The 25,838-nt window shown below is 36.6% G+C and overlaps 1 protein-coding gene across 2 annotated transcripts in view; it reads right to left on the bottom strand.

Moving 5' to 3' along the window:
- The window catches only part of ANGPT1 (angiopoietin 1), a 299,442-nt gene that overhangs the window by 85,572 nt on the left and 188,032 nt on the right, over positions 1-25,838 (bottom strand). For both annotated transcript variants that reach the window (XM_043880018.1, XM_043880019.1), the window contains exons 3-4: positions 21,860-21,981; positions 4,709-4,938 (exon numbers count right to left, since the gene is read on the bottom strand). In XM_043880018.1, coding sequence (XP_043735953.1) covers positions 4,709-4,938; positions 21,860-21,981 — 352 coding nt within the window. The remainder of the gene's footprint in view (positions 1-4,708; positions 4,939-21,859; positions 21,982-25,838) is intronic.

Below are 25,838 nucleotides of genomic sequence, written 5' to 3'. Positions count from 1 at the left end.
CAAATTCTAGTTTTCTTGAAGCCACAGACAGTATACTTTTCTCTCTCCCTAGTGGTCTGAACAGTACCTGGCATATTACAGGAACTCAGCAAATATTTGTTAAATAAAAATAGATGGATATCTTTATCCTCAGAAGAGAATTTGAAGCAAAAGAGTTGCTGTATAACTATTTAATGAATGAATGACAAGTTTATAAATCATATCTTGGCATCACAGGAGTACGTTCTAAACTGATTTGGACAGTAAGAAAATCAATCAGTGTAATTTTACGATGGAGCCTAAATACTATTTTCTGTATTTTTTCTTTCTTATTTTTTATGATTTGGTAATAATTAGATTCTTGGTCACATAATATCATGTTTGTCTGGTGTGTTCAAGGTACATGATGACACTTCAATCACCTCTGAACAGAGATGACTGCTGGATGTTGATAGTCACAGTACCCGATCATCCTCCCCCAAAGAATTCTAACCTTGCTTCCATGCTATTATCAATGTCAACTATTTAATTCCCAGAATAACTTGAATTGCCAAAAACCTGAAGCAATCAACTAAGCTTTGACACTATGATAACATTGAGAGCAATATTTATTTCTTCAGTGGTAATGTTTCTAAGAATAAATGCAACCAAGTGTTTGCAGACAAAGATTAGACAAAAATAAGTGTGTTACCCAGAAGTCTTGCAAAATAGAGACAATTCAGTTTGCAATGACTATTTGCCTAAGATACTACTGTTGCCTGTTAAGACAACAAGAGAAAGGTTTGCTGAACTATTTTAGATGACCTTAAGTGTTTTAGCACAAAAAGTGAAAGTTTAAAAAAATAATACTACATACATTTGATGCTTTGAGTTTTATACAAACCTCTGTTAATTCTTACTCACTAGGAATTGAATATCATGATTCCATTTTAGTGATTTGGAAACTGAAGTTAAAAAGAAGGGACTTGGATGACTGTCAACAGTCAGACACACTAGAGCACTGTATTCAGACATTTTCTGTGAAAGAAATTTTACTTATAACTAGCACTTAATAAATTTGCATTTAGTTGAATTTTGTCACTTGGAAGAAAAGGAAGGAATTAATGTTTAATGAATCAAATATGTCACATACTTTTATTTTAAAATGAAGTATCTAATTTAATGCTCTATTATTGTGAAGTAGATATAATTATCCTACACAAGAAATGATTAGCGTGCTCAGTCCTATCTGACTCTTTGTCACCCAATTACTGTAGCCCACTAGATCCTCTGTTATGGGATTTTCCTGGCAAGAATACTGAAGTGTGCTGCCATTTCCTCCTCCAGGGGATATTCCCTACCTGGGGATCGAACCTGTCTCCTGCTTCTCCTGCATTGCAGGTGAATTCTTTACCACTGTGCCACTGGGGAAACCCATATAAATGGTTAAACAGCTTCATAAAGATTAAATTAGTTGCCAATGACAGGAAAAAACTCAGTAGAAATTTTTTCTTTTGCTTTGTAGTATTATATTCAGGCTGTATCCATAAATGACTGACTTAGTCAAGTTAGAGTGAGAAGACCCTTAGGTCAATTAAAATTTTTGGCTTTTGGATTATGACACAGATTTTTTGAAACTCAGAAGACTACTCTTTGCACTTTTTTTTTGGAAATACACATTTTAGAAAAGTGGTGCATTTATTGTAATGTATTGATTTAAGCTTATTTACATATATTTATTTTTAAAGATAGAATATTTGTGTATAATCTTTGATAAATAACAAATTTACTTGATGAATGAATTTTTGCTCTTAAGAAGGAAAATATTTTACTCATATGTTTTAAAATTAGAATGAAATAAGTTTGTTTCAGTAACTGATATTTAATCTAGTGGACTTCCCTGGTGGTTCAGATGGTAAAGTATCCGCCTGTAATGCAGGAGACATTGGTTTGATCCCTGGGTTAGGAAGATCCCCTGGAGGATGGTATGGCAACCCCCTCCAATGTCCAGAGAATCCCATGGAGAGAGGAGCCTGGTGGGCTACAGCCCATGGGGTTGCAAAGAGTCGGACACGACTAAAGCAATTTAGCACACATGCATTTAATCTACTACTATGCAATTAGTTATTTAAAGTTTTAAATTCACTGTAACTAAATGCTATGGTGCCAGTGAAAATGAAGTAAAATCTTTGTAGAAAACTTAGAGACATATTCCATTTTTGTGTCTCATGAATTCTTAAATCACCAAATACTTAGTAAAATACTTAACTGTGGGGCTAGAGAAGAAAAAAAAAAAAAGACTAACAGGAAGCAAATAAAATCTATGGTTATGAGAGCATGGGCTTCCCTGATAGCTCAGCTGGTAAAGAATCCACCTGCAATGCGGGAGACCCTGGTTTGATTCCTGGGTCAGGAAGATCCCCTGGAGAAGGGATAGGCTACCCACTCCAGTATTCTTGTGCTTCCCTTGTGGCTCAGTTAGTAAAGATTCTGCCTGCAATGCAGGAGACCTGGGTTCGACCCCTGGGTTGGGAAGATCCCCTGGAGAAGGGAAAGGCTACCCATTCCAGTATTCTGGCCTAGAGAATTCCATGGACAGTCCCTGGGGTCGCAAAGAGTCAGACACGACTGAGCAATTTTCACACACTATGAGAGCGTAGAATCCATTGGATAATAGCTCAATATGCTTACATTGTGTGTGTGTGTATGTGAAAGTCGGATTACAAAATATAGTTAAATAGGCTTTGTTTTACAATTTTATCATTAAAAATAAAATAAATGTCTAGAGGTATGAAGTATTAGACAATTTCTGTCTCCCTTTGTAGTGTCACTTAATTGTGTCCGACTCTGCAATCTCATGATCTGTAACCCACCAGACTCCTCTGTCCATGGGATCTTCCAGGCAAGAATATTGGAATGGGTTACCACTTACTTCTCCAATTATTTTTTGGATATGCTCTATAATAGAACAGGCATAGTTACTTTTCTCATATGCTGAGTGATGCTGTGGGTAGCATCTATCAGGAGTGCCATTGTAATTGTTCAATAAATTACATTTCTTGAACAGATGTTTGATTCCTGATGTTGCACCCAAAGACCAAAGCGAGCCAGGAATTTTAATTTTGAAGTCACCCTCCTGCCTGCGAAAGTTTAAAGACATATTTATTGGACAAGTACTTAGAAAAGAAGTGAAACTATGATAAGTAGGCAGACATATGAGCTTTGTGGGAATCACCAGGGCTTGATATTTCTAACATCATAAAAAAAAAAGGAACTACACAACTCCATGTGCATTACGTCTCAGGGTGATAAGAAAAATATGTTTTCAATTTTTCCCCTAATATATTCAGTTCAATATGAGAATAGATATGTCTCATATTAATACTTAATTTCTAAATACTCATGAGCTCTATTAAAATTCTCTGGCAAAATTCTATCATGTTTTCCTTCCAGTGGACTCTAACTCAAGGTTTTGGCAGGCTCTGACTGATTAGCAGGTTTTTTCCTTCTCAATCACATTTCTGAGCACACACAAACGGAGCCCTGGGAACTCACTGTTTAAAAAATATTCTTCACAAAGTATATTAAGGACTTGTTTAGACTATCTAAAGGAGATAGAACTGAAGGTAATGGAGTGTAATAGAGAAATGCTAAATGTCTTTAAAACAAGATTACTTAAAATGGAGTTATCCTCTGTATTCATATCTATACATGAGACTATGGAACTGAGCTATTTTTAATATAGCTCAAGTCCACTGTTAAATTAAAGGAGCCTCCAATTATGTACATTGCATATGAGCACTGAATCATTACATGAGTGGTCACATAAACTACAGCTTAATGATAACCATGACCTTTAGATGTAAGTGGTGTTTTCTTTCATTCATCACCATTTACATGTCCATGTTCACTCACAGAAAGGCCAATTAGTGAGCAGAACTATAGAAGCTCCAAACTTTGAAGAGTTCTACTGAGGCTCAGGTGAGGTTCTTCTTGAAGTGAACAAGTATACACAGAAGCATTTTTTCAATAATTGATGGGTGGGAAGGTGGACAGATGGATGGATGTCTTCTAAAGAGACACAGGCCTACAATATTTCCAATGACTAAATGGCTCCAGATATTCCGGTGGGTATTAAAATTTTGTACTTTCACTATCATGAAGACAGCTCACAATAAGTTTGTTCATATGCCCTGGTTAGGTCTTCTCCATACAGGGCCACATAAATAATTCTAAAACAGACTTTTAATAACAAATATTTCTTCTTCTTCATAATAGTTATTAGGAACTTCTGTACCTCTTTCCCTCTGCAGGTAACTCTTCCCTCTCCTCCAATGCAAAAGAAATAATTTTAAAATGGGAACGCTCCTGAAACTCTTCTAAGTAATCTGAGCTAATCTTTAATAGTGTCTAAATTCTGTCCTGTATAGTTCAGTGTCTAACACTACAGTGCTAAATATTTATCCATGAGAACATAATAGATTTTATTTAAAGTCAAAAAGGCCAAAAAAATTAGAAATTAGAAAGATATGGTGAATTCATGAATTCAAGCTTATGAAAAATTTCTCTGAAGTTAAGAACATGAGAAAATTGTCAGTGCAAACTTCATTAAATGCTTCTAAGAATAAAGTTCTTTTGCTGCTTCTATACTAGCAATCAATGCAACCTAGAAAATTATATTGGATATTTACTTGCTCTATATTAAACAAAATATTTACTATAACCAAAGTAAGGAAGAAATTCTTACTACCTTCTTTAGTGCAGAGGTTGACAAGGTTATGCACTGTGTCCATCAGCTCCAGCTGCTGCTTCTGAAGGACACTGTTATTGGTGGTGGCTCTGTTCAATTGTTTCTCCAGTTCCTGGATTATATATGTTTGACGAGTAACCAAGCCTTGAAGATTCTCTTTCTCTTCCTTTAAGGTGTCCAATTCTTCCTTGTGCTTTCCCTCCATTTCAAAGATTTTGTGTTCTAATAAACTACAAGGAAGTGAAGATAAGATTTAGTTTTAAAATGCTATAACAAACATGATTCAACTAGTTCCTGAGTTTATTTACTGTAAGAAATTTCAGTTAGGTATTTCACCATGGAAATATTTATTAAGCGATCGACTCAGAAAAATTATATACATATAAATGCATTTACACATAAATATATATTTAATAGGAGTGACATTATATAGCATTTGAAATGAAGAATTATTAGATCAGTTATTGTTAGAGTGATGTTTGTTTCCTAAATGTAATTTATTTCTTGGGATGTGTCTTATATCCAGGATAGCTAACTTGGACTCTGTCTGGAGAAATTATAGCATAATTTTCATTAAAGAAATGGATCTAATAAGAAATAGAAGCAGTAGTTCAGAAAAAAGTTTGAACAAACTATAGAAACTATTTTTTATTTACTTTGGTTCATTCATTTGGGATTTTCAAAACATTAACAGGGATTACATTTCACGAGGAATAGCATATTGATGCAGAAACCAGAGGGCCAGAAACTAAGCTATGTAAAGTCACAGTGAATTACATTTCTTGGGATTTTTGATACCTGGTCCTGTATTGTAACCACTAGCTTACTTTATCTCTCAGTCTAAGCTTCAAGATAAGGGCTAAAGGCATAACAAATTCCCAAATCACTGAATAATTGGTTCCAAAAAGGAAGATAATGTTGCTGATGGGATGGTCTTACAAAAGGACTTGGGAAGCTTTGCTTGGAGTGATGCAGTCCTCAACCAAGAACCTTCCTTCTTTCAGAACTCTTCACAGGATACTCCCTTTGCATATTGCACATTAAAAATGATAGAAAATGCAGAAGCACTGTTGGATGCTAGCAACTGACTGGAAATAAGAAGCACTTACATTTTATAGAGTGTATAAGATACTAGTATTCCTCAGAGAAGAGCCTCATTCAGTTTTCTCAGTTTCGTTTACAGAAGGTTCAACCAGTCCTTCGTTTACAAGGTGTTATTCAAATGTAACATACCAGACTGGGTATTTAATTTACCTTGGAGAAATGTAGCTCTGAATCATTCCTATACGTTTTCAAAAAGGGGACACTAGGGAGTGTTCTAAACTTAATACTTAAGTCATAAAATAGAGATTGTTTGAAGAGCCAAATTTTCCAACTCCCTGTAGTAAGGGATGAGCTGGAATATTTGACTGTCCATAACACAGATTAAGAAGTGTGGAGAGACCTACACATGGTAATTCCAGATCTTTGCTGACAAACTTATCCTCAAGAAAATGTGGAACATGAAAGGAAAGCTGAGCATCGAACTAAGCCTGAAAAACACTGCAATGCTCCTTACTAATTTACAACACCTTTGGTAGCATGCCCAGAAAACTTCACATTGAGATCCATTGACATAGCTCTGTGACTTTTGCAAGCTAAGAAGATCCACTTGTTTATTTTGAGTTGCTTTACATTCTATAGGACCGTGAAAGGATCTCTGTCCTGACCAGTCATTAAGCAAACTCAGTTGAATAGATCTTGGGTATAAAGATTTTGGGAAAATGTGAAGGTCATTTTTATTTATTAAAGCATTTTTTGGAAACGAAAACTTCAGGCAAGGAAGCTGCAGTAAGATGAGACACAGCATTTCTGAAGGAGTAGGTATGATTTGTTGCATTTTAGTCTTTTCTTCTGTGTCAGTAACTTGCTGCTAGAATATTAGCTAAAAAGCAAACAAAACCAAATAATACCAAATACCTTTTTTATTGGTTAAAATGTTTATCCCATCCACTGCCAAGTGATTAGTATGCTTGCTATGCATGCCAGAGGAGGTTTTCTCTGTAACTGTTAATTTTTGGCCCTCTGATCTGAAAATTAACCACAATGGATGCCTTAGCTCATTCTCACTTTACTTTTTAATTTTTTTTGTTTCTCTTCCTAGGGTAATGATCAGATGTTAAATGCCTATAAAATCGAGTCCGTGAACTTATGCAAAATTTTCTTTCAAATTCATAAGAGTTACAGTATACTACCAAGAAACCTTAACTATAATGAAAAGAGCAACATTTGGATGTATAGTCATGAAATACTAGATAAAAACTCTGAATTATCATTTTGTTCCTAAAATAAGATGATCATTGGCTTTTAAGTTTTCTTAATTAGTAGGTAACATTCTGATTTGGACAATACCGTGCTATAGTTGCAAAGAGTTGACTCATTGGAAAAGACCCTGATGCTGGGAGGGATTGGGGGCAGGAGGAGAAGGGGACGACAGAGGATGAGATGGCTGGATGGCATCACAGACTTGATGGACATGAGTTTGAGTAAGCTCTGGGAGTTGGTAACGGTCAGGAAGGCCTGGCGTGCTGCAGTTAATGGGGTCGCAGAGAGTCGGACATGACTGAGCAACTGAACTGAACTGAACTGAACTGAACTGATGCTATAGTTATAATTTGCATTTATTAGTTGCTGAGTGCCAGTGTAAAATATAAAATGACATTATTCCCAACTACAACCATTTATTTTCAGAGAGAAATTTCTTTCATTCCTTCCAAATGAAAGAAAAAAGCAGCTACAAGAAACTTCTGTTTCAGACATAATAATTTTTTTGCACCCATGTTTTCCCACTTTCTACTTTTGAAGCATTCTTTTTTTCAAGAAGACATATACTAAAAGATGGCTACTAACTGAGATATCAATAAAGGAGTTTTTGTTCTATTTTGATTTTCAGAATATTTTGGAAGGAGCTGAGAATGGAAAGTTGATCAAAGAAATCCCAGTGCCAAAGGAAAAAATTCTGAACTCTGGCTTGTATAAGAAAAAGTCTGTACTTCCCAAGTAAAAGGAGTACACACTTAGCATGTTGGAACAAAATGTTAATTTTCATAATTCACCAAACAATCTTAATGTACCATGTCTACTAGGTATTAAAAGACATCAACATAGCCTATCATTTTAAAACACAAATTCATGTAAAGAAGGGATGCTCAGGGAAGAAATTTGCTTTGCATCCCAGACATCTCACAGAATTGAGAATGAAATATATGCATTAAAAATCATGTGCATAAAAACTATAAGCAAATTTGGAACACGTCACATTGTTTCACAAATGGCATGTCTTAGCACCTAACTATCTCTTCAAGTCATTTTCTTATCTCATTTCTTTACTTGGATTCTCTTTAATAGCGTTTATTCTATAGTAGTTCTCTATTAACTTTATCTACTAAAGATACCCTTTACATTAATGACAATTTTTAGACTTCTTCAGGCAAAATTGTTATCTTTTAGATACCATTCATCCCCTCCCTTCCACCTCTTCATATTTGGCTTCCAAAAATACCATCTTCTTTTCTTTAATAATTCTCATCCATTAGTTATTATCTACTTGGGAAGTTAGCCCTTCCTCATTATTTCCAAACTGGCTTGAATCCAAAACTTTTCTGCCAGAAAATATTCATATACGATCTCTACTTACTAATTATATTGTTGTAATACACCATTTTGTTGTAGAGCATTAAAAAATCCCATATCTTTTTATTCTTAAAGTAAAATAGTGATACAGAATGAGAAGATGTTACAAGGTCCAGTTTTAGGTAAAAATCTATAAATATCTTGTATAAAATTGTGCAAACACTGTATCAGAACCAAAATAAAAAGCCAACTCTTCTAACTTGTCAGACTAGAAAACTGCCCATGACACCCACTGTTATGAAAACTAGCTTTAGAGTCTCATCTCTTTGATTTAATATAACATAATCTCTATCTACTTCCACATACTTACATTATAACAGCCAAGAATCAAGGCATCAACTTAATATCCCTTTACTATTTGCTGCTCTCCATCTGGTTATTTTTGGGAGCTTGTCTTTCACAATATTTCAACCTATTCATCTTTTCCATGTATATTAAAAAGAATACATTTGAATCAGTTCTAATGAGATGGATGAAACTGGAGCCCATTATACAGAGTGAAGTAAGTCAGAAAAAAAAGCCACCAATACAGTATACTAACGCATGTATATGGAATTTAGAAAGATGGTAACGATAACCCTATATTTGAGACAGCAAAAGAGACACAGATGTATAGAATAGTCTTTGGGACTCTGTGGGAGAAGGCAAGGGTGGGATGATTTGAGAGAAGAGCATTGAAACATGTATATTACCATATGTGAAACAGATCACCAGTCCAGGTTCGATGCATGAGACAAGTGCTCAGGGCTGGTGCACTGGGAAGACCCAAAAGGATGGGATGGGGAGGGAGGCAGGAGGGGGATCAGGATGGGGAACACATGTACACCCATGGCTGATTCATGTCAATGTATGGCAAAAACCACTACAATATTGTAAAGTAATTAGCGTCCAACTAATAAAAATAAATGGAAAAAAAAAAAAAACATGTATAAGAACAAAATTTCTTTGCCAAGCCATTAAAAAAATCTTCACTGAGATTTTCTTTCTGCCTTAAACCCCCTGCCATTAAATTTAATTTTCTTACTCAATATATTGATTATATCCCATTTTGTCATGAGGTCTTTTATTGGTCCTCTTACATTTTCCCTATCTGGTTAAGTTGGGAGAGGCCATCTCAGCTGGGCACGGAGACTTTTATATATAAAAGTTGATTTGAAGAACATGATAGTTTCACTGTCCTAAATTCAATAGGCAAAGTAGTCATATTTTCCCTGATGATGACCTTTAGCAACAAATTTAGTTTAGGTTTAAATGCATAATCAGAAACCTGGATGCTAATTCCAAAGTCCGGAGCACTGTTTTCTAGAATACATGCAGTATATTTTTATTCAGCTCAGTTCAGTTGCTCAGTCGTGTCCAACTCTTTGCAACCCCATGGGCTGCAGCAAGCAGCAAGGCAGTCTTTCCTGTCCATCACCAACTCCTGGAGCTTGCTCAAACTCATGTCCATCAAGTCTGTGATGCCATCCAACCATCTCACTCTCTGTTGTCCCCTTCTCCTCCTGCCTTCAACCTTTCCCAGCATCAGGGTCTTTTCCAATGAGTCAGTTCTTCACATCAGGTGGCCAAAGTATTAGAGTTTAAGATTCAGCATCAGTCTTTCCAATGAATATTTAGGACTGATTTCCTTTATGACTGACTGGTTGGATCTCCTTGCAGTCCAAGGGACTCTGAAGAGTCTTCTCTAAAACCACAGTTCAAAAGCATCAATTCTTTTGCACTCAGTTTTCTTTATAGTCCAACTCTTACATCTATACATGATTACTGGAAAAACCATAGCTTTGACTAGAGGGACCTTTGTTGGCAAAATTATGTCTCTGCTTTTCAATATGCTATCTAAGTTGGTCATAACTTTTCTTCCAAGGAGCAAGTGTCTTTTAATTTCATGGCTGCAGTCACCATCTGCAGTGATTTTGGAGCCCAAAAAAATAAAGTCTGTCACTGTTTCCATTGTTTCTCCATCTATTTGCCATGAAGTGATGGGACCAGATGCCATGATCTTAGTTTTCTGAATGTTGAGTTTTAAGCTAACTTTTCACTCTCCTTTTTCACTTTTATCAAGAGGCTCTTTGGTTCTTCTTTGCTTTCTTCCATAAGGGTGGTATAATCTGCATATCTGAGGTTATTGATATTTCTTCCGGCAATCATGATTCTGGCTTGTGCTTCATCCAGCCCGGCATTTTGCATGATGTACTCTGCATATAAGTTAAATAAGCAGGGTGACAATATACAGTCTTGACATACTCCTTTCCCTATTTGGAACCAGTCTGTTATTCCATGTCTAGTTGTAACTGTTGCTTCTTTACCTGCATACATATTTCTCAAGAGGCAGGTAAGGTGGTCTGGTATTCCCATCTCTTGAAGAATTTTCCAGAGTTTGTTGTGATCCACACAGTCAAAGGCTTTGGCGTACTCAATAAAACAGAAGTAGATGTTTTTCTGGAACTCTCTTGCTTTTTCAATGATCCAGCGACTGTTGGTAATTTGATCTCTGGTTCCTCTGCCTTTTCTAAATCCAGCTTGAACATCTGGAAGTTCATGGTTCATGTACTTCTGAAGCCTGCTTGAAGAACTTTGAGCATTACTTTGCTAGCGTGTGAGATGAGTGCATTTATGCGGTAGTTTGAACATTCTTTGGCATTGCCTTTCTTTGGGATTGGAATGAAAACTGACCTTTTCCAGTCCTGTGGCCACTGCTGATATTTTTATTTTTATTAGGCATTCTATAGTTAAGAGTTCTATGTCAAGTTTTGGGGAAGTCTAAATTAAATAAATAGTTTATTATGATGCATCCTTTAGAATTGGTATTCCATGGAAATACAATTTATGGAAAGTGAGAGCTGCTCAGTCGTGTCCAACTCTTTGCGACCCCATGGACTATACAGTCCATAGAATTCTCCAGGCCAGAATACTGGAGTGGGTAGCCTTTCCCTTCTCCAGGGGATCTTCCCAACCCAGGGACTGAGTCCAGGACTCCCACATTGCAGGTAGACTCTTTACCAGTTGAGCCACAAGGAAAACTGTGTGCTTATATCTATTCAAATTGAACTTGAAATTCAAAGACTTTCCTCACAGGATTTTTAGTACTTCCTGTTTCTCTCCTTTCTGGAAACAGTTTGAGAAGAGACATACAAAGAATTTTGGCATTCAAGTTCTAGTTTGAGGCAGAGGTACACTTCAATGAAGAATAAAATAAACTAAATACTCTAGATCTTTAACTTCAGTAAAAGGTTCTAATTGAGTGTATACAAAGCCCTATTTGACATTTTTGGTTGACTTTTCCTCCTAATTTTCACAGTCTGCCTCCTCCAACATATCTCATGGAAAACATTGGCATTTCAAATCATTGAACATATCTTGAAACTTTTACAGAAAAAGTTCTCCCTTTCAAACTGTTTCCTACAATAGAGTTCTTAACATAGCAGCAACTGAATTCACAGTACTGACAGTTACTTAAGTTCTGTGTGTAAATATACCTCCATTAAACGAGGAGGTAGATGTCAGTAATAAAGAAACCTTCTCATTTTCATCTGCCTCAATCTCCTCAGAGTTGTTTCAATTTTTAAATTAATTTTAATCTGTATGTTGCTTACATGTGTTGCAAATATGGTTTTTAAAGAATGGTCTTTCCACCCCCATATTCAAACAAGGGCACACTAAGTTCAGGTTAAATTTATATTGAATTTTCTAACTTGAATGTAGTAAATTGTTTCTTAAAATACAAAGTTAAATATTTCTGTAATTCAAATGTAGAACAGAAGCATAGAACACAGGGAAACATCAGCAAATAACCTTTTTAAAGTTTGAGGCAGATAAGAATAAGCTAAATATTCGGTGGAAGCCAAAAGCTGAGAAGAAAAAAAATACATATACAACCTCATAACACTAAAAGTTCTTCCTAAAAAATAGGTTGAAAAATAAACAACAAACTAGAGAAAATATTTGTGATATATACTACAAAATTTTAATATCCATTAAGGAACTTACATAAGGAGTTAATGATATTAGAGATACAATCCAATACAAAATGAGAAACATACATGAATAGTCTAGTCCCAGAAGAAGAATCCAAATGGTCAATAACCAGGAAAGATGTACAATATAACCTCTTAGGTAAACAAGGTTAATAAAATGGATAGCAAAGTTTGAGGAAATTAGAAAGCCCATGAATACTTGGGGAGAATGTAAAATTTGCTGATAATTAATCAATATCTTTGAATAGGTAAAATAATACATAAAGTTCTACTGAGTTGTAAATTTTAGTGCCTAGCAATGAATGAGGTATTGCACATAGTTAAATATATATCTATGATAAATTATTATAGAGTAGAAATAAACTCAGCATTTTAAAAATAGTTACAATCTATACACATATGCATATGTGATATAAATATGTACTTGTGCATATGTGTAATTGCATATGGGTGTGTATCTCTGTAAGCACACAGATAAATATGTACTCTCTATCTACACATGTATATTTTAATATATTCATTAAAAAGTCTGGAAGAATAGGTACCAAACTGCAAATCTGTTAATGATGATTCTCTGCAGGGGGTGGGGGAATATGGAATTAGGGACTTTGAATCTCAATTTACACACTTCTGTACAATTTAACACTTAGATCAGTTAGGCTTGTGTTGATTTTTTTTATCAATCAGGAAAATGCAAACAGTCATGAGTCTAGAATAATCTGAGGAGATACTGTCTAGAGATGAAAAAATTGGGCTGAATTAGTGAACCTCAGAATGTGGACTGATAACCTTGGCTGCCATGCAGTGGGCTTTTAGGGATGCAGAACAGTGGTATAAAAGCCATCTGTATTTTATTTATGTTAAGAACAATGAAAATGTTTACAATATTTAATGTAAATATGTGATCTGTGTTTTCCATTAAAATATTTTTAAGTTGTGTGTGTGTGTATTTGTGTGCACATAGACAAATGACATTTGTTGGGATATTTGCCAGTTCACTTGCCAGTTCATTAGTCAACATTCAAAAAGCATTTAAAACTATATATACTATATGTAGAGAACTGTGCTTGGAAGCATGAGCACAGAAATAAATAAAGCACAGTTTCTATGTTCCAGAAGGTCACAGTCCAGTGGTTCAGAGATAGATACACACACACACACACACCAATGTGATGGGATAAGTGAAGTAACAGCAGGAAAAATCAAGGTAGATTGTAATCCCATAAGTTGTAACAAGCAAATATATTTGGCAGAATCAGAAAAAAAGTTTCTTGGAAGGGGTAATATCTACACTGAGTTTTGAAGGGACAGAAGTGTGTGAGCTCTATAGGGCATTCCGGACAAAAGAAAGTGAAAGTCACTCAGTCGAGTCCAACTCTTCGCAACCCCATGCACTATATAGTCCATAGAATTCTCCAGGCCAGAATACTGGAGTGGGTAGCCTTTCCCTTCTCCAGGGGATCTTCCCAACCCAGGGATCGAACACAGTTCTCCCTCACTGCAGGCAGATTCTTTACCAGCTGAGCCACCAGGGAAGCCCAACAAGGCAAGCATTAATCATGTCTGAACAAACATCAAGTCTTCAATGTGATACTAATAACTAGTGTGATTAAACACTTACTCTGTGTTTCAAGCACTGTATTCAGTGTTTTACAAGCAATAACTCAATTAATCCTCATATCAACTCCATGCACTATTATCATCACCCCTGTGTTACAAATGAGAACAACCAAAGCACAGAAGGTTCATACAACTTGCTCAAAATCACACAAATTATAAGTGGCTGAGTAGGTTACAGCAGAATCAAGGCCAACCCAGGCAGTCTGACCTCAGAGCTCCTGCTCTTAGTTATTAGACCACACTTCTAAAACATAAGAAGACTTCTGAAGTAAGGCTATAAAATTAGGATATTAATGATCATGGACCATGTTTCATACTAAAGTACTTGAGAAGTACTTGAGAACTTTCCTCAGTCCATTACAGAGAATCAGACTAGGGGTGGGCATATGCTATCTAGAGATTTAAAGGTTGAGCTGAACTAGTACATGTGGAGATCTAAAGGAAAAAAAATGGGAAAAATAATGTGACTTGAGTTTTAGAAAGAAGACTTTGGCAGACTTTTGGATGACAGGTTTGAAAAGTTTAAGGCATTAAGCCATGCAAAGAGGTCATTGCAATGGCTGAGACAAAAATTAATGGGATTTTGGCCTAAAAAACAGAGTAAGAGTAAATAGAAAGAAGAAGACCAATTGGAAAAATATTTAGGAGATGGAATTGACAGTATCAACAGTGACTGATGAGTTGTGATTTTACTTCTGTATCTTATAAAGAACTTATCAGATGGAGAATAACTTTAATTAGAAATACTGATTTAACTTTTCATTTATTTAGACATTAAGTATTAAAAATCAATACTTCACTATTCAATTACAGTAATCTGTTAGAAAGTTATAATTTAGTATCATGAAATTAGGCAGATTTCAATCACTTAAAATTAACTCAATAACTTTCCATAAGCTCTATCTAGAAGACAGATGAAGCTTGTCAAATAGGTTCAGTGACTTCCTAAGGTAAAATAGTTATACTGTCTACTCTACTATTCCTATTCTTCAAATTTGTATTTTATTATGCAAAGAGGATAACTTGACAACCACATCAATTAATCTTGAGGCTGCATACATTGGGAACACATTTTTATAATAATTAAAACAGAGAATTATCATGGACTTGAACCCTACTTTTGCCATATATCAGCTGTTTGGTCACAGGCAAGTTACCTGACCTCTTGGAACTTTCAGTGCAGTCAGTTCAGTCGCTCAGTCGTGTCCAACTCTTTGCGACCCCAGCAAGAACTGCAGCATGCCAGGCCTCCCTGTCCATCACCAACTCCCGGAGTCCACCCATACCCACGTCCATTGAGTCAGTGATGCCATCCAATCATCTCATCCTCTGTCATCCCCTTCTCCTTCTGCCCTCAATCTTTCCCAGCATCAGGGTCTTTTCAAATGAGTCAGCTCTTCGCATCAGGTGGCCAAAGTACTGGAGTTTCAGCTTCAACATCAGTCCTTCCACTGAACACCAAGGCCTGATCTCCTTTAGGATGGACTGGTTGGATCTCCTTTCAGTCCAAGGGACTCTCAAGAGTCTTCTCCAATACCACAATTCAAAAGCATCAATTCTTCGGTGCTTAGCTTTCTTTATAGTCCAACTCACTTAATATAAAATAAAAATGATGATAAACACTTTGGAGGATTAGTTGGAGTATCAGCAGTAGTGTATGTAAAGCACCTAGCTCATATGTTCACCTGCCTGATATTAGATAGGTAGGCAGTAAATAATTTTTCTGAAACTGTCAGAATGACCACCACTTGTGTAGTTTTACTTTACTCTAAATAGTTTTATTGAAGAGTTCCCTTCATTCTGCATATTTGATACGTTTGAACAAGAAAGCTCAAGTGTTCCATCTTCATACATATGGAGTACATAGCTGATTTCTCTTTCTGTGTACCCTGATGAGGCAAAAGAATTTCTTCTAATTTTTTCTTTTTTCTTGGCTATGTTCCAACCTTGGAAACAACTGGGGCTATGTCAGAGATCAATAAGTGCCTTAAAATCTGGTCAGCTGACCAAATCTTTACACCAAAAGATACAGTTACATATTTGATTCGCTGAAGGAATTTGCATTATGACATCTTTCCCAGTCTAACTCTTTTTATTTTTTTGAGCAGAAGTGGCAGGAAACATACTGGAGGAATCCAATAAAAAAAAAAAAAAGTTGACAATTACATCTCTCAGTTTGTCAATACCAACCTTGTCTTTGTGGTAAATATTAATGCTTCCCATTTCTTGAGTTCTTGGTTGTTTAATTTCAATTATATGAGCCAGCTACTGATCTCTTACTTCTAAGTGCTATCTCCTTGAGGTAAGGAACAAAACCAAGTATTGAGATTAGGACAGCATCCAATCAAAAAAAAAAAATCCAAAAATTGCAAACTGGAAGCTTCCTGGAGTCACCCCCCACTAGACTGCTAGGTAAGCAAACACTAGAGCAAGTGTTGTTAATCCTACTCCTGCTTTGTGCCTTTCACCATTTAGGGGATAAAGAAGTGAATCTAGTGAGGCCAACATTCTGTTTCAGACCCTACAAGTGATGCGGTCAGTTTGTCAGGATGCAGATCAGCAGGACCTTTCAGCATGACTGTGCAGTATAATCCTGTCTATAAAATTTTCCTCCATGTTCTGCCAAAGAAGTGGTGGGCTCTCTGAAGGGCTCACTGACTTGGCAGCTGAAGCCCCAACATACTCAAAACTAGCAAGTCACACACCCAGACACAACTTCTGACATTCCTTGGGGAGGAAGCAAAGCTTAATTTAGATAATCCCCTTTGCAAAGTGTATTAGCTGATCCAAACCAGACCTAGCCAACTAATGGCATGTTGTTCTTACATTTCAGAGATGCTTCAATGTAGAAATCGCTTCTTGTTGCATTTGGAGGATTAAGATTCATTTAAGGAATAGGAGGAATGATCAATAAAGTATTTTAAAATACATAAACAGCTTTGTGCTTGACCTTGACCTTTGATCCACTTAAATGGTGTTGGAGGGGCACGTTTCTTTGTTGTTCTAGAAAGAGCTTGGCAGAGTTTCTCCAATTCCATTTCACATACAAAAATAAACAATAACAAAACATAATAGGGAAAGTATGCTGTGTATCACAAATAAGTACTTCTGGCTTGTATAAAGAAAAACACTTTTTTTCAAAGTGGTTTGTGGAAGAATATACTTGGTTTAAGAATAGGTGTCCCACCAACACACCATTGCACACATGGATCCATCAACAGAAGACACAGATAATTATAGAGATATGGAAATGCTAGAAGATTCAGCACTTTGATAGAAAAATACCCTCAGGAGCCACATGGTCAGCAATGTCACACTTGAGGGTCAATGCATGTAAATTTTTTACAGCATGTGCACAGAAATAAATTTCAAGTTAAAACCTAAATCCTTGAAAACATTTTGAAATGCTTGTACTGCTAGAAAATGGAACTGCTATAATCTTGAAAAAAGAAGTAAAAAAAGAGAAAGTATGACTCTGAGCAGGAGGGAGGGAAAGAGGAGAGGGAGACAAGGAGAGACGGAAAGAGCCGAGTGCAAGTGACACTTAAGAGAAGCATTTGTTTTTGTAGTTAAGGGTGAGCCCTTTCAGGCTTCCCATTTCTTTAAGGTATCCTGACAGCTACAGTGTTACATACAAAGAGATAACATACATATCAGCAGGTGGAGAATTGAATAATGTAAATTCATGTTGATGACTTTCTTTTTAAACAAAGAAACCATATGTGGTAACACACTTAATGAGAGATGAATCAAAATCACTCTAGGTTACATCCATAAAATGAAATAATATGTAGTTTTTAAGAATTATACTAGAGGGATCTTTACTGATTAAAAAAGTTATCTATCTCTAAAGAAGGAAGGCTGCAAAACAATGTGTACAGCATGGCACAACTTTTTGAGAAAATATATTTATGCTTTTTTTACAGCAACATATGAAGCTCTCTCAGTGTGATGGGGTCATGGTTTTTAATTTCCTTCTGAAATGTCTCATTTTCTAAAGTTAATGTGTGTTATTTATAGAATTCTAAAAACAACCTAAAATAAGGCAAAATTGTCATTATTTTACTTCTTCATTCAAAGACAAATCTTTCAAGATAGTATCTTGAAACATGATTATAAATGGGGTGTGCTTTCAGTAACAAATTTAAAGCATGGTGGGACCCTAAATTAAGGGATATTTGCAGTAAAGTATACCTGTCACATGTAGGTCTCTAGTTACTGCGAATATGCAGTGAGATTTTGGTACTTTTAAACAAGATTTTCAATTCCAGAACATTTCATCGTGCAACTAGTTCAGGGTCAAGTCCTATCAAATTTACTTATAGTTACACAGTTTACCCCATGACACAGTACAAAGATAAATAAATGTAGAACTTAGAAATACAAATCACAGAGCAAGAAGTGACCCCATTCATACTCTATACCAAAGTCAGGTTTATCTTCTTCATGTAAAAGCTTAATTATAATCATTGCCATTAAAGTCTACACTTAGCATAAAGTTGGGAATTCCTTCTAAGTTGCAAACAGTGTTGTAAGAACGTGCCACAGTGGAAAGAACAGGACTAGGAACAAAGAATGTGGATTACATTCCCAGTTGTGCCACCAGCAAGCTGTGTGACCGTGGATAGATCACTCACTTCCACTGAGTCTGTTTCCTCATCTATAAGGTGAAGAGGAGAACTAGCAGTCCATTGCAGGTGTCTTTTTGGTTTGGAATATGGTGGAAACTCCTGTTCCACCAAGACAATGGTATTGAACTAAATATCATTGAAACACAATGATATTTAAATCAAATAATGCATAAGAACTGAAACTTCTTCAAGCTGTCCAAATATCCAGAAGAAAATAGAGTTAATATAAAATATATTTGTTCTACAGAGGTCAGCATTTTGATTGAATTGTCCACCATGAATGTTAGCAATTTCAAAATAATGAGTTTATAAATCATCCTGGTTGTAAGATCTATAAGATCCATTTCACTTACCTGAGATGATTCACTGTTTGTAAAATATATCTATCAGTTCAGTCAATTCAGTAGCTCAGTTGTGTCCGACTCTGCAATCTCATGGACTGCAGCATGCTAGGCTTCCCTGTCCATCACCAACTTCTGGAGCCTACTTAAACTCATGTGCATCACGTCAGTGATGCCATCCAACCATCTCATCCTCTGTCATCCCCTTCTCCTCCTGCCTTCAATCTTTCCCAACATCAGGGTCTTTCCCAATGACTTAGTTCTTGGCATCAGGTGGCCAAAGTATTGGAGCTTCAGCTTCAGCATCAGTTCTTCCAATTAATATTCAGGACTGATCTCCTTTAGGATGGACTGGTTGGATCTTCTTGCAGTCCAAGGAAATCTCAAGAGTCTTCTCTAACACCACAGTTCAAAAGCATCAATTCTTTGGCACTCAGCTTTCTTTAAAGTCCAACTCTCACATCCATACACGACTACTGGAAAAATCAGAGCTTTGACTAGATGGACCTCTGTTGACAAAGTACTGTCTCTGCTTTTTAATATGCTGTCTGCAGTTGCTAAGTCACTTCAGTCGTGTCCCACTCTGTGCGACCCCATAGACGGCAGACCACCAGGCTCCTCTGTTCCTGGGACTCTCCAGGCAAGAACACTGGAGTAGGTTGCCATTTCCTTCTCCAATGCATGAAAGTGAAAAGTGAAAGTGAAGTCGCTCAGTTGTGTCCGATTCTTTGCGACCCCATGGACTGCAGCCTACCACGCTCCTCCATCCATTGGATTTTCCAGGCAAGAGGACTGGAGTCAGATGCCATTGCCTTCTCCAATATACTGTCTAAGTTCGTCATAAGTTTTCTTACAAGGAGCAAGTGTCTTTTAATTTCATGGCTGCAGTCACCATCTGTAGTGATTTCGGAGCCCAAAAAAATAATCTGTCACTGTTTCCATTGTTTCCCCATCTATTTGCCATGAAGTGATGGGACCTGATGCCATGATCTTAGTTTTCTGAATGTTGCATTTCAAGTCAACCTTTTCACTCTCCTCTTTCACTTTCATCAAGAGGCTCTTTAGTTCTCCTTTGCTTCTGCCATAATGGTGGTATCATCTGCATATCTGAAGTTATTGATATTTCTCCAGCAATCTTGATTCCAGCTTGTGCTTCATCCAGCCTGGCATTTTGCATGATGTACTCTGCATATAAGTTAAATAAGCAGGGTGACAATATACAGCATTGACATACTGCTTTCCCTATTTAGAACCAGTCTGTTTTTCCATGCCCAGCTATAACTGTTGCTTCCTGATTTGTAAACAGGTTTCTCAAGGGGCAGGTCAGGTGGTCTGGTATTCTCATCTCTTTCAGAATTTTCCAGTTTATTGTGATCCATACAGTTAAAGGCTTTGGCATAGTCAATAAAGCAGAAGTATATATTTTTCTAGAACTCGCTTGCTTTATTGATGATCCAACAGGTGCTGGCAATTTGATCGCTGGTTCCTCTGCCTTTTCTAAATCCAGCTTGAACATCTGGAAGTTCATGGTTCATGTACTGGTGAAGCCTGGCTTGGAGAATTTTGAGCATTACTTTGCTATCGTGTGAGATAAGTGCAATTTTGCAGTAGGTTGACCATTCTTTGGCATTGCCTTTCTTTGGGATTGGGATGAAAACTGACCTTTTTCAGTCCTGTGGCCACTGCTGAGTTTTCCAAATTTGCTGACATATTGAGTGCAGCACTTTCACAGCATCATCTTTTAGGATTTGAAATAGCTCAACTGGAATTTCCATCACCTCCACTAGCTTTGTTCATAGTGATGCTTCCGAAGGCCCACTTGACTTCGCATTCCAGGATGTCTGGCTCTAGTGGAGTGATCACACCATTGATACATCTGGGTCATGAAGATCATTTTTGCATAGTTTTTCTGTGTATTCTTGCCACCTCCTCTTAATATCTTCTGCTTCTGTAGGTCTATACCATTTCTGTCCTTTATTGTGCTCATCTTTGCATGAAAAATCCCCTTGGTATCTCATTTTCTGGAAGAGAGTCTTTCCCATTGTATTGTTTTCCTCTACTTCTTTGCATTGATCACTGAGGAAGGCTTTCTTATGTCTCCTTGCTATTCTTTGGAACTCTGCATTCAAATGGGAATATCTTTCCTTTTCTCCTTTGCCTTTAGCTTCTCTTCTTTTCTCAGCTATTTGTAAAGCCTCCTCAGACAACCATTTTGCCTTTTTGCATTTCTTTTTCTTGGGGATGGTCTTGATTACTTCCTCCCGTACAATGTCACGAACCTCCATCCAAAGCTCTTCAAGCACTGTATCAGATCTAATCCTTTGAATCAATTTGTCTTTAGAGCTAACCAAAGAAATTTATTATGTTCAGAGTTAATGCCTTTAAATGGGGCGTGGGGGGACAACTTTTGAACCAGCTTGATAGGGAAAATATTTTCTGAAAAGAAAATGTGCTTCTTTCTAGTGCAATAACTCTAAATTCAACCATCTTGTAGGTCTGTAAATGGTTGAGGGCAGATAAAGTGATAATTCAATTTAGAGTTTCAGAGGCTCTATTTTCTTCACTATCACTATAGATTTTGGTTCTACTGAAACTTAATATTTTGTTACCAAATTTGGTCATAGAATTAATTTTTGTGGATATACTAAGATTTGAACAACAGACTGTTAGATAAATTAGTGTTGAAAGTTATAAAAAACAAACATTTCAAGAGTGTAAGCAATAGTATTAATCTTATTGTTGCCATACTTGCTATGTCCACCTTAGACTCTCATTTCTTTTTATATTAAAAATTAATTTGCTTCTGTATTTTTCTTTCAAATTGCTTCCATCTTTTTTTTTTTTTAAAGAGTTGGCAGAAGGTGGAGGATATAAGTACATATGTACATATTTTTGCAATACAACAAGCCTCACCTGTTTTTCTCATGAATCTTTAAGATTTCATTTGTCTGTTGAAGAAGTTGTTTCTCTAGCTTGTATGTTGATAATGAATTCTCCAGCAGCTGTATTTCAAGTCGAGAAGTTTGATTTAGCACCTTAAGATAAAAGATAAAAACATTTAAATCTTCACAGAGTCAAAATAATTATTTTTTGGTTTTTATTTAGCTGTGTTTTCTTTTAAAATAATATTTCTCTAGGATAATAAAATGGTCTACATCCTACTAAAAAATGCTTTACATGTCTCAAACTTTATATTTGTTCAAGATTGAACTGTAGTTGATTGAGAAAACTGAGTTGTTAAATCCATTTTCATATTTAAATGTTCATGTCCTCAATCCCTACATGACTTAGCAACTAAAATACCACCACCACAATCCCTAGGAGAGCCCACTGTGCTAGCTGCCTTATATGTGTGTGTATATACATCTCCAATATTTATAAGTACAAGATAATTGTTAGTACAAGGTCTTAGATACTGTATATAACTAAGAATAACTAATAGGTATGTAAAACATATCTTCTTCATACCATCACCTAGCAAAAACTGATTAGAAATGTACAAAAATCTCAACATACGGTTTAGGCAGATTCATGAGCACAATTTACTGAACACCTATCATGTTAGTTCATGTCAGTCCTTCTAGATATCATCATTTCATAGATATGGGTACCCAGTGAATTAGTAAGAGGAATTATTATTATCAGTTTATAAATGAAGAAACTGAGGTTCAAAGAGAAGCCAGAATCCACACAGAAACCAAGGGAAGAACTGGGTTTCAAACTCAGATACTGTGACTAATTCTAATGCTTTACACAGAAAACCAAGAGGGAGAAACAAGGAATGGGTCTGCATCTGAGGAAATGGAGTAATCAGGAATCCAGACTGCACTGAAGACAGACTGTTAGTTATTTTTCAACTGTATACACAGGGTCCTCCAGAAACTGAAATGGAGTAATCAGGAATCCAGACTGCACTGAAGACAGACTGTTAGTTATTTTTCAACTGTATACACAGGGTCCTCCAGAAACTCTAAATGTTCACCTCATCTTGAATCACAGAGACGCATGCTGCTAGTCAGGCTTTAATATAACATGACTCTGAGCCATGAATGCAAACCTACCCATCCTCAGAGCAAACAACATACATTCCTATTCTAGAAGATGCCTTCAAGCTGTGCCAATGCCCTGGTCCTGTCCCTTCTCCTCCTTCTTTAACAGAGGTAAAAAGGACAAGGAAGAAAGTACAATTAGTTTTAAAACTCCTTATGTTGTTTGAGAACTTTTATAACCACTGTACCTTTTTTAGAACACTGTTGAAAAGGACCTGGGAAAACTTCTGGAGGGTCAATATCAATCTAAAGGGTCCTCCTCTAAAAATGACACCAGTAGAACTTTCCTCTTTTTCTGTAGCAGGTCTAAACCTGTAATTATATAAGACTCACACAGAAAAAGCCTTTTCAGAATATCCTGACTTGAGCAGGGCTGGGGCTTGGGCTAAAGGAGAGATTGTAGGTGAAGAGGATGTATTGGCAGGGAAGCAGAATAGGGACTAGGGTGAAATGAGAGAGGCAACTGCCTCAGGTGTAAGATTTAAGGATGAGCCAAAAACTCAATAATCAAGTAATATTTGAATGCAACACTTTGAAAGATAAAAATTAATGTAAAAAAATCCACATGGAACAGAATATCATTTTAAACTAAAGATAGGCTATGCCCCTACAAATGTATGATTCAGTCTTGCATAACTTGATCTCATTGCTTTCACCCCAGTCCCAGTCCTGCTGAAGGGGTTAGAGAAGAGAACACTAAGATGGGGCATTTGAGCTTTAAAAAAGTTTTAAGTGACTATAATTCATTTATACAATTATCATATCATATTGATTACAGATCTGAAAGCTAGTCTAAAAGTTACTACTACTCATTGAAATTCATATTTGTGTTTAAAAAAGTGTTTCCCATCCTAAATTGTTTCATCTGAGGGAAAACAGGAGAAAGAGAACCTATGCTTGGAAGACAGAGCTAAAAGCAGTCCAGAGGAAAAAACTGTAGAGAATATAAAGATTAGGGACACACAAGATATAATTTTCAACTATTAAACATATCTTTGGGTGAGTTTTCTGTTTGTTTATTAACAAGAATAACAATTTAGGAAATATTTAACTAGGGGATGAAACAGCTATATTTTTTGGTGAGATTTAGAAGTGCTTTGCATATAGAAGACCCTCAATATTTATTGAATGAATGCATTCATTGTCTCATTGAATCAAGCATATCGTATACCCTTAAAATCTATTTTCTCCTTTATTCTCTGTAGTCTCTGATCATACTTCCTGATATTCTCAAATACCAAAATTTTCATTTTACAGAGGACAGAAATTGGTCTTCATGTCTAAGAAGAACATGAAAAAACATGGAGAGCAAAATGGAACCATCAAAGATTGAAAATTAAGTTGCCTATATCTAAGTCTGGAGACACTATAGCCCCTAATTTTTCTCTACGTTGTCCTACCTCCAGTCCCTGTGCTACACAGTAACCAGAGTCCTCTTCTAAAAAACATAAATCATATGTCATGTCCTCTGTTAAATATGCTATGACTTCCCTTTAAAATTAGAACAAATTCCAAAGTTCTCAGCCTAACTTTCAAGGTCCTATGTGATCAGAACCCTGACTATTTCTCAAATCTCACTTCCTTTCCACTCTCTCCCCTGCTCACTATGCCCCAATCACACTGGCCTTCTTACTGCTACCCCAACATGCCAAATTAATCTCCACCTCAGGGTCTTTGCAGTTTCCCCTGCCTGGAACGTCCATCCATTCCCAGATGCATGGATGATTTATTCTTATAATTCAAGTCTTGTCTAAGGAGGCCCATCCTGGCCAGTCTCTGTAAAGGAGCTCCCCCATCATCTTCCATCAGGTGGTCCTGTTTTACTTTTTAAATGAAATCATCCTGTCAGTTCACTCATATACTATCATTCTGCCCTGTGAAGATGTCAGCTGCACAAAGGGAGGACTAGTTCACCTGAGGCCCTTGAAACTTCCAGAGCCCAGCATGAGGCCTAGAATCCTGGACATTCAGAGCTACTTGTTAGATGCTAACCAAAGGATAGTGAGTCAGTTTTCAAGTTGGGTAATGCTCAGAGACAGAGTAACAGGCCAAGTGAGCATCAAGCTGGACTTCCGTGGTAACAGTCCCAATCTAAAGCAGTGTCTGAATGTGGGAGAAACAGGGGGACAAATCTCAAATGTCCAGGCTAAGCCTTAGGTCATATCAAGCCAATTTTGAATACAAAAGGCAATCACTTTTCTTCTCTCTCCATCACTTTAATTCAAGAGCTGCTGTACTTCAACTCTCTCCCTTGATGTATTAAAATAAGCCTGAAGTTCAAAAGCAGGCAACTGAAGAGAACTGTACAGGAAACTCTGATAAATTGACCACTTTCTTTCCATGTGTCTATGGAACTTGCTGTTTAGCAATAATCTAAGTGTTCCATTAAAATGACAAAAGACATTTCCTTCTTTAGCCTAAACATATTCCAAAAGCACATATCAGAAAGAAAGAAAAAGAGAAAGAAGGGGGGAAAAAGGGTAACGAAAGGAGAGGAGAGGAGAGAAAAGGAAAGGAAAGGGGAAAGTGAAGAGTATGTAACACAAGCCCCCAAGAAACACTTTCAAAGCATAAATTTTTCACAATGTACCATAGAGTAAGGAAGTTACGGACTTCCCAGGTGGCTCAGTAGTAAAGAATCCACCTGCAGTGCAGGAGAAATGAGTTCAGTTCTTGGGTCGGGAAGATCCCCTGGAGAAGGAAATGGTAACCCACTCCAGTATTTCTGCCTGGTAAATCTCATGAACAGAGACGCCTGGTGGGCTACAGTCCATGGGGTCACAAAGAGTTGGATATGACTTAGCGACTAAAACAACAAGAAAAAATGATCTAAGACTTGGAAC

This window comes from Cervus elaphus, chromosome 21 (assembly GCF_910594005.1).
Source record: "Cervus elaphus chromosome 21, mCerEla1.1, whole genome shotgun sequence".
Lineage (NCBI taxonomy): Eukaryota > Metazoa > Chordata > Mammalia > Artiodactyla > Cervidae > Cervus > Cervus elaphus.
Note: the sequence above shows the minus strand (reverse complement) of the source record. Positions and strands in the feature narration are given on the sequence as shown.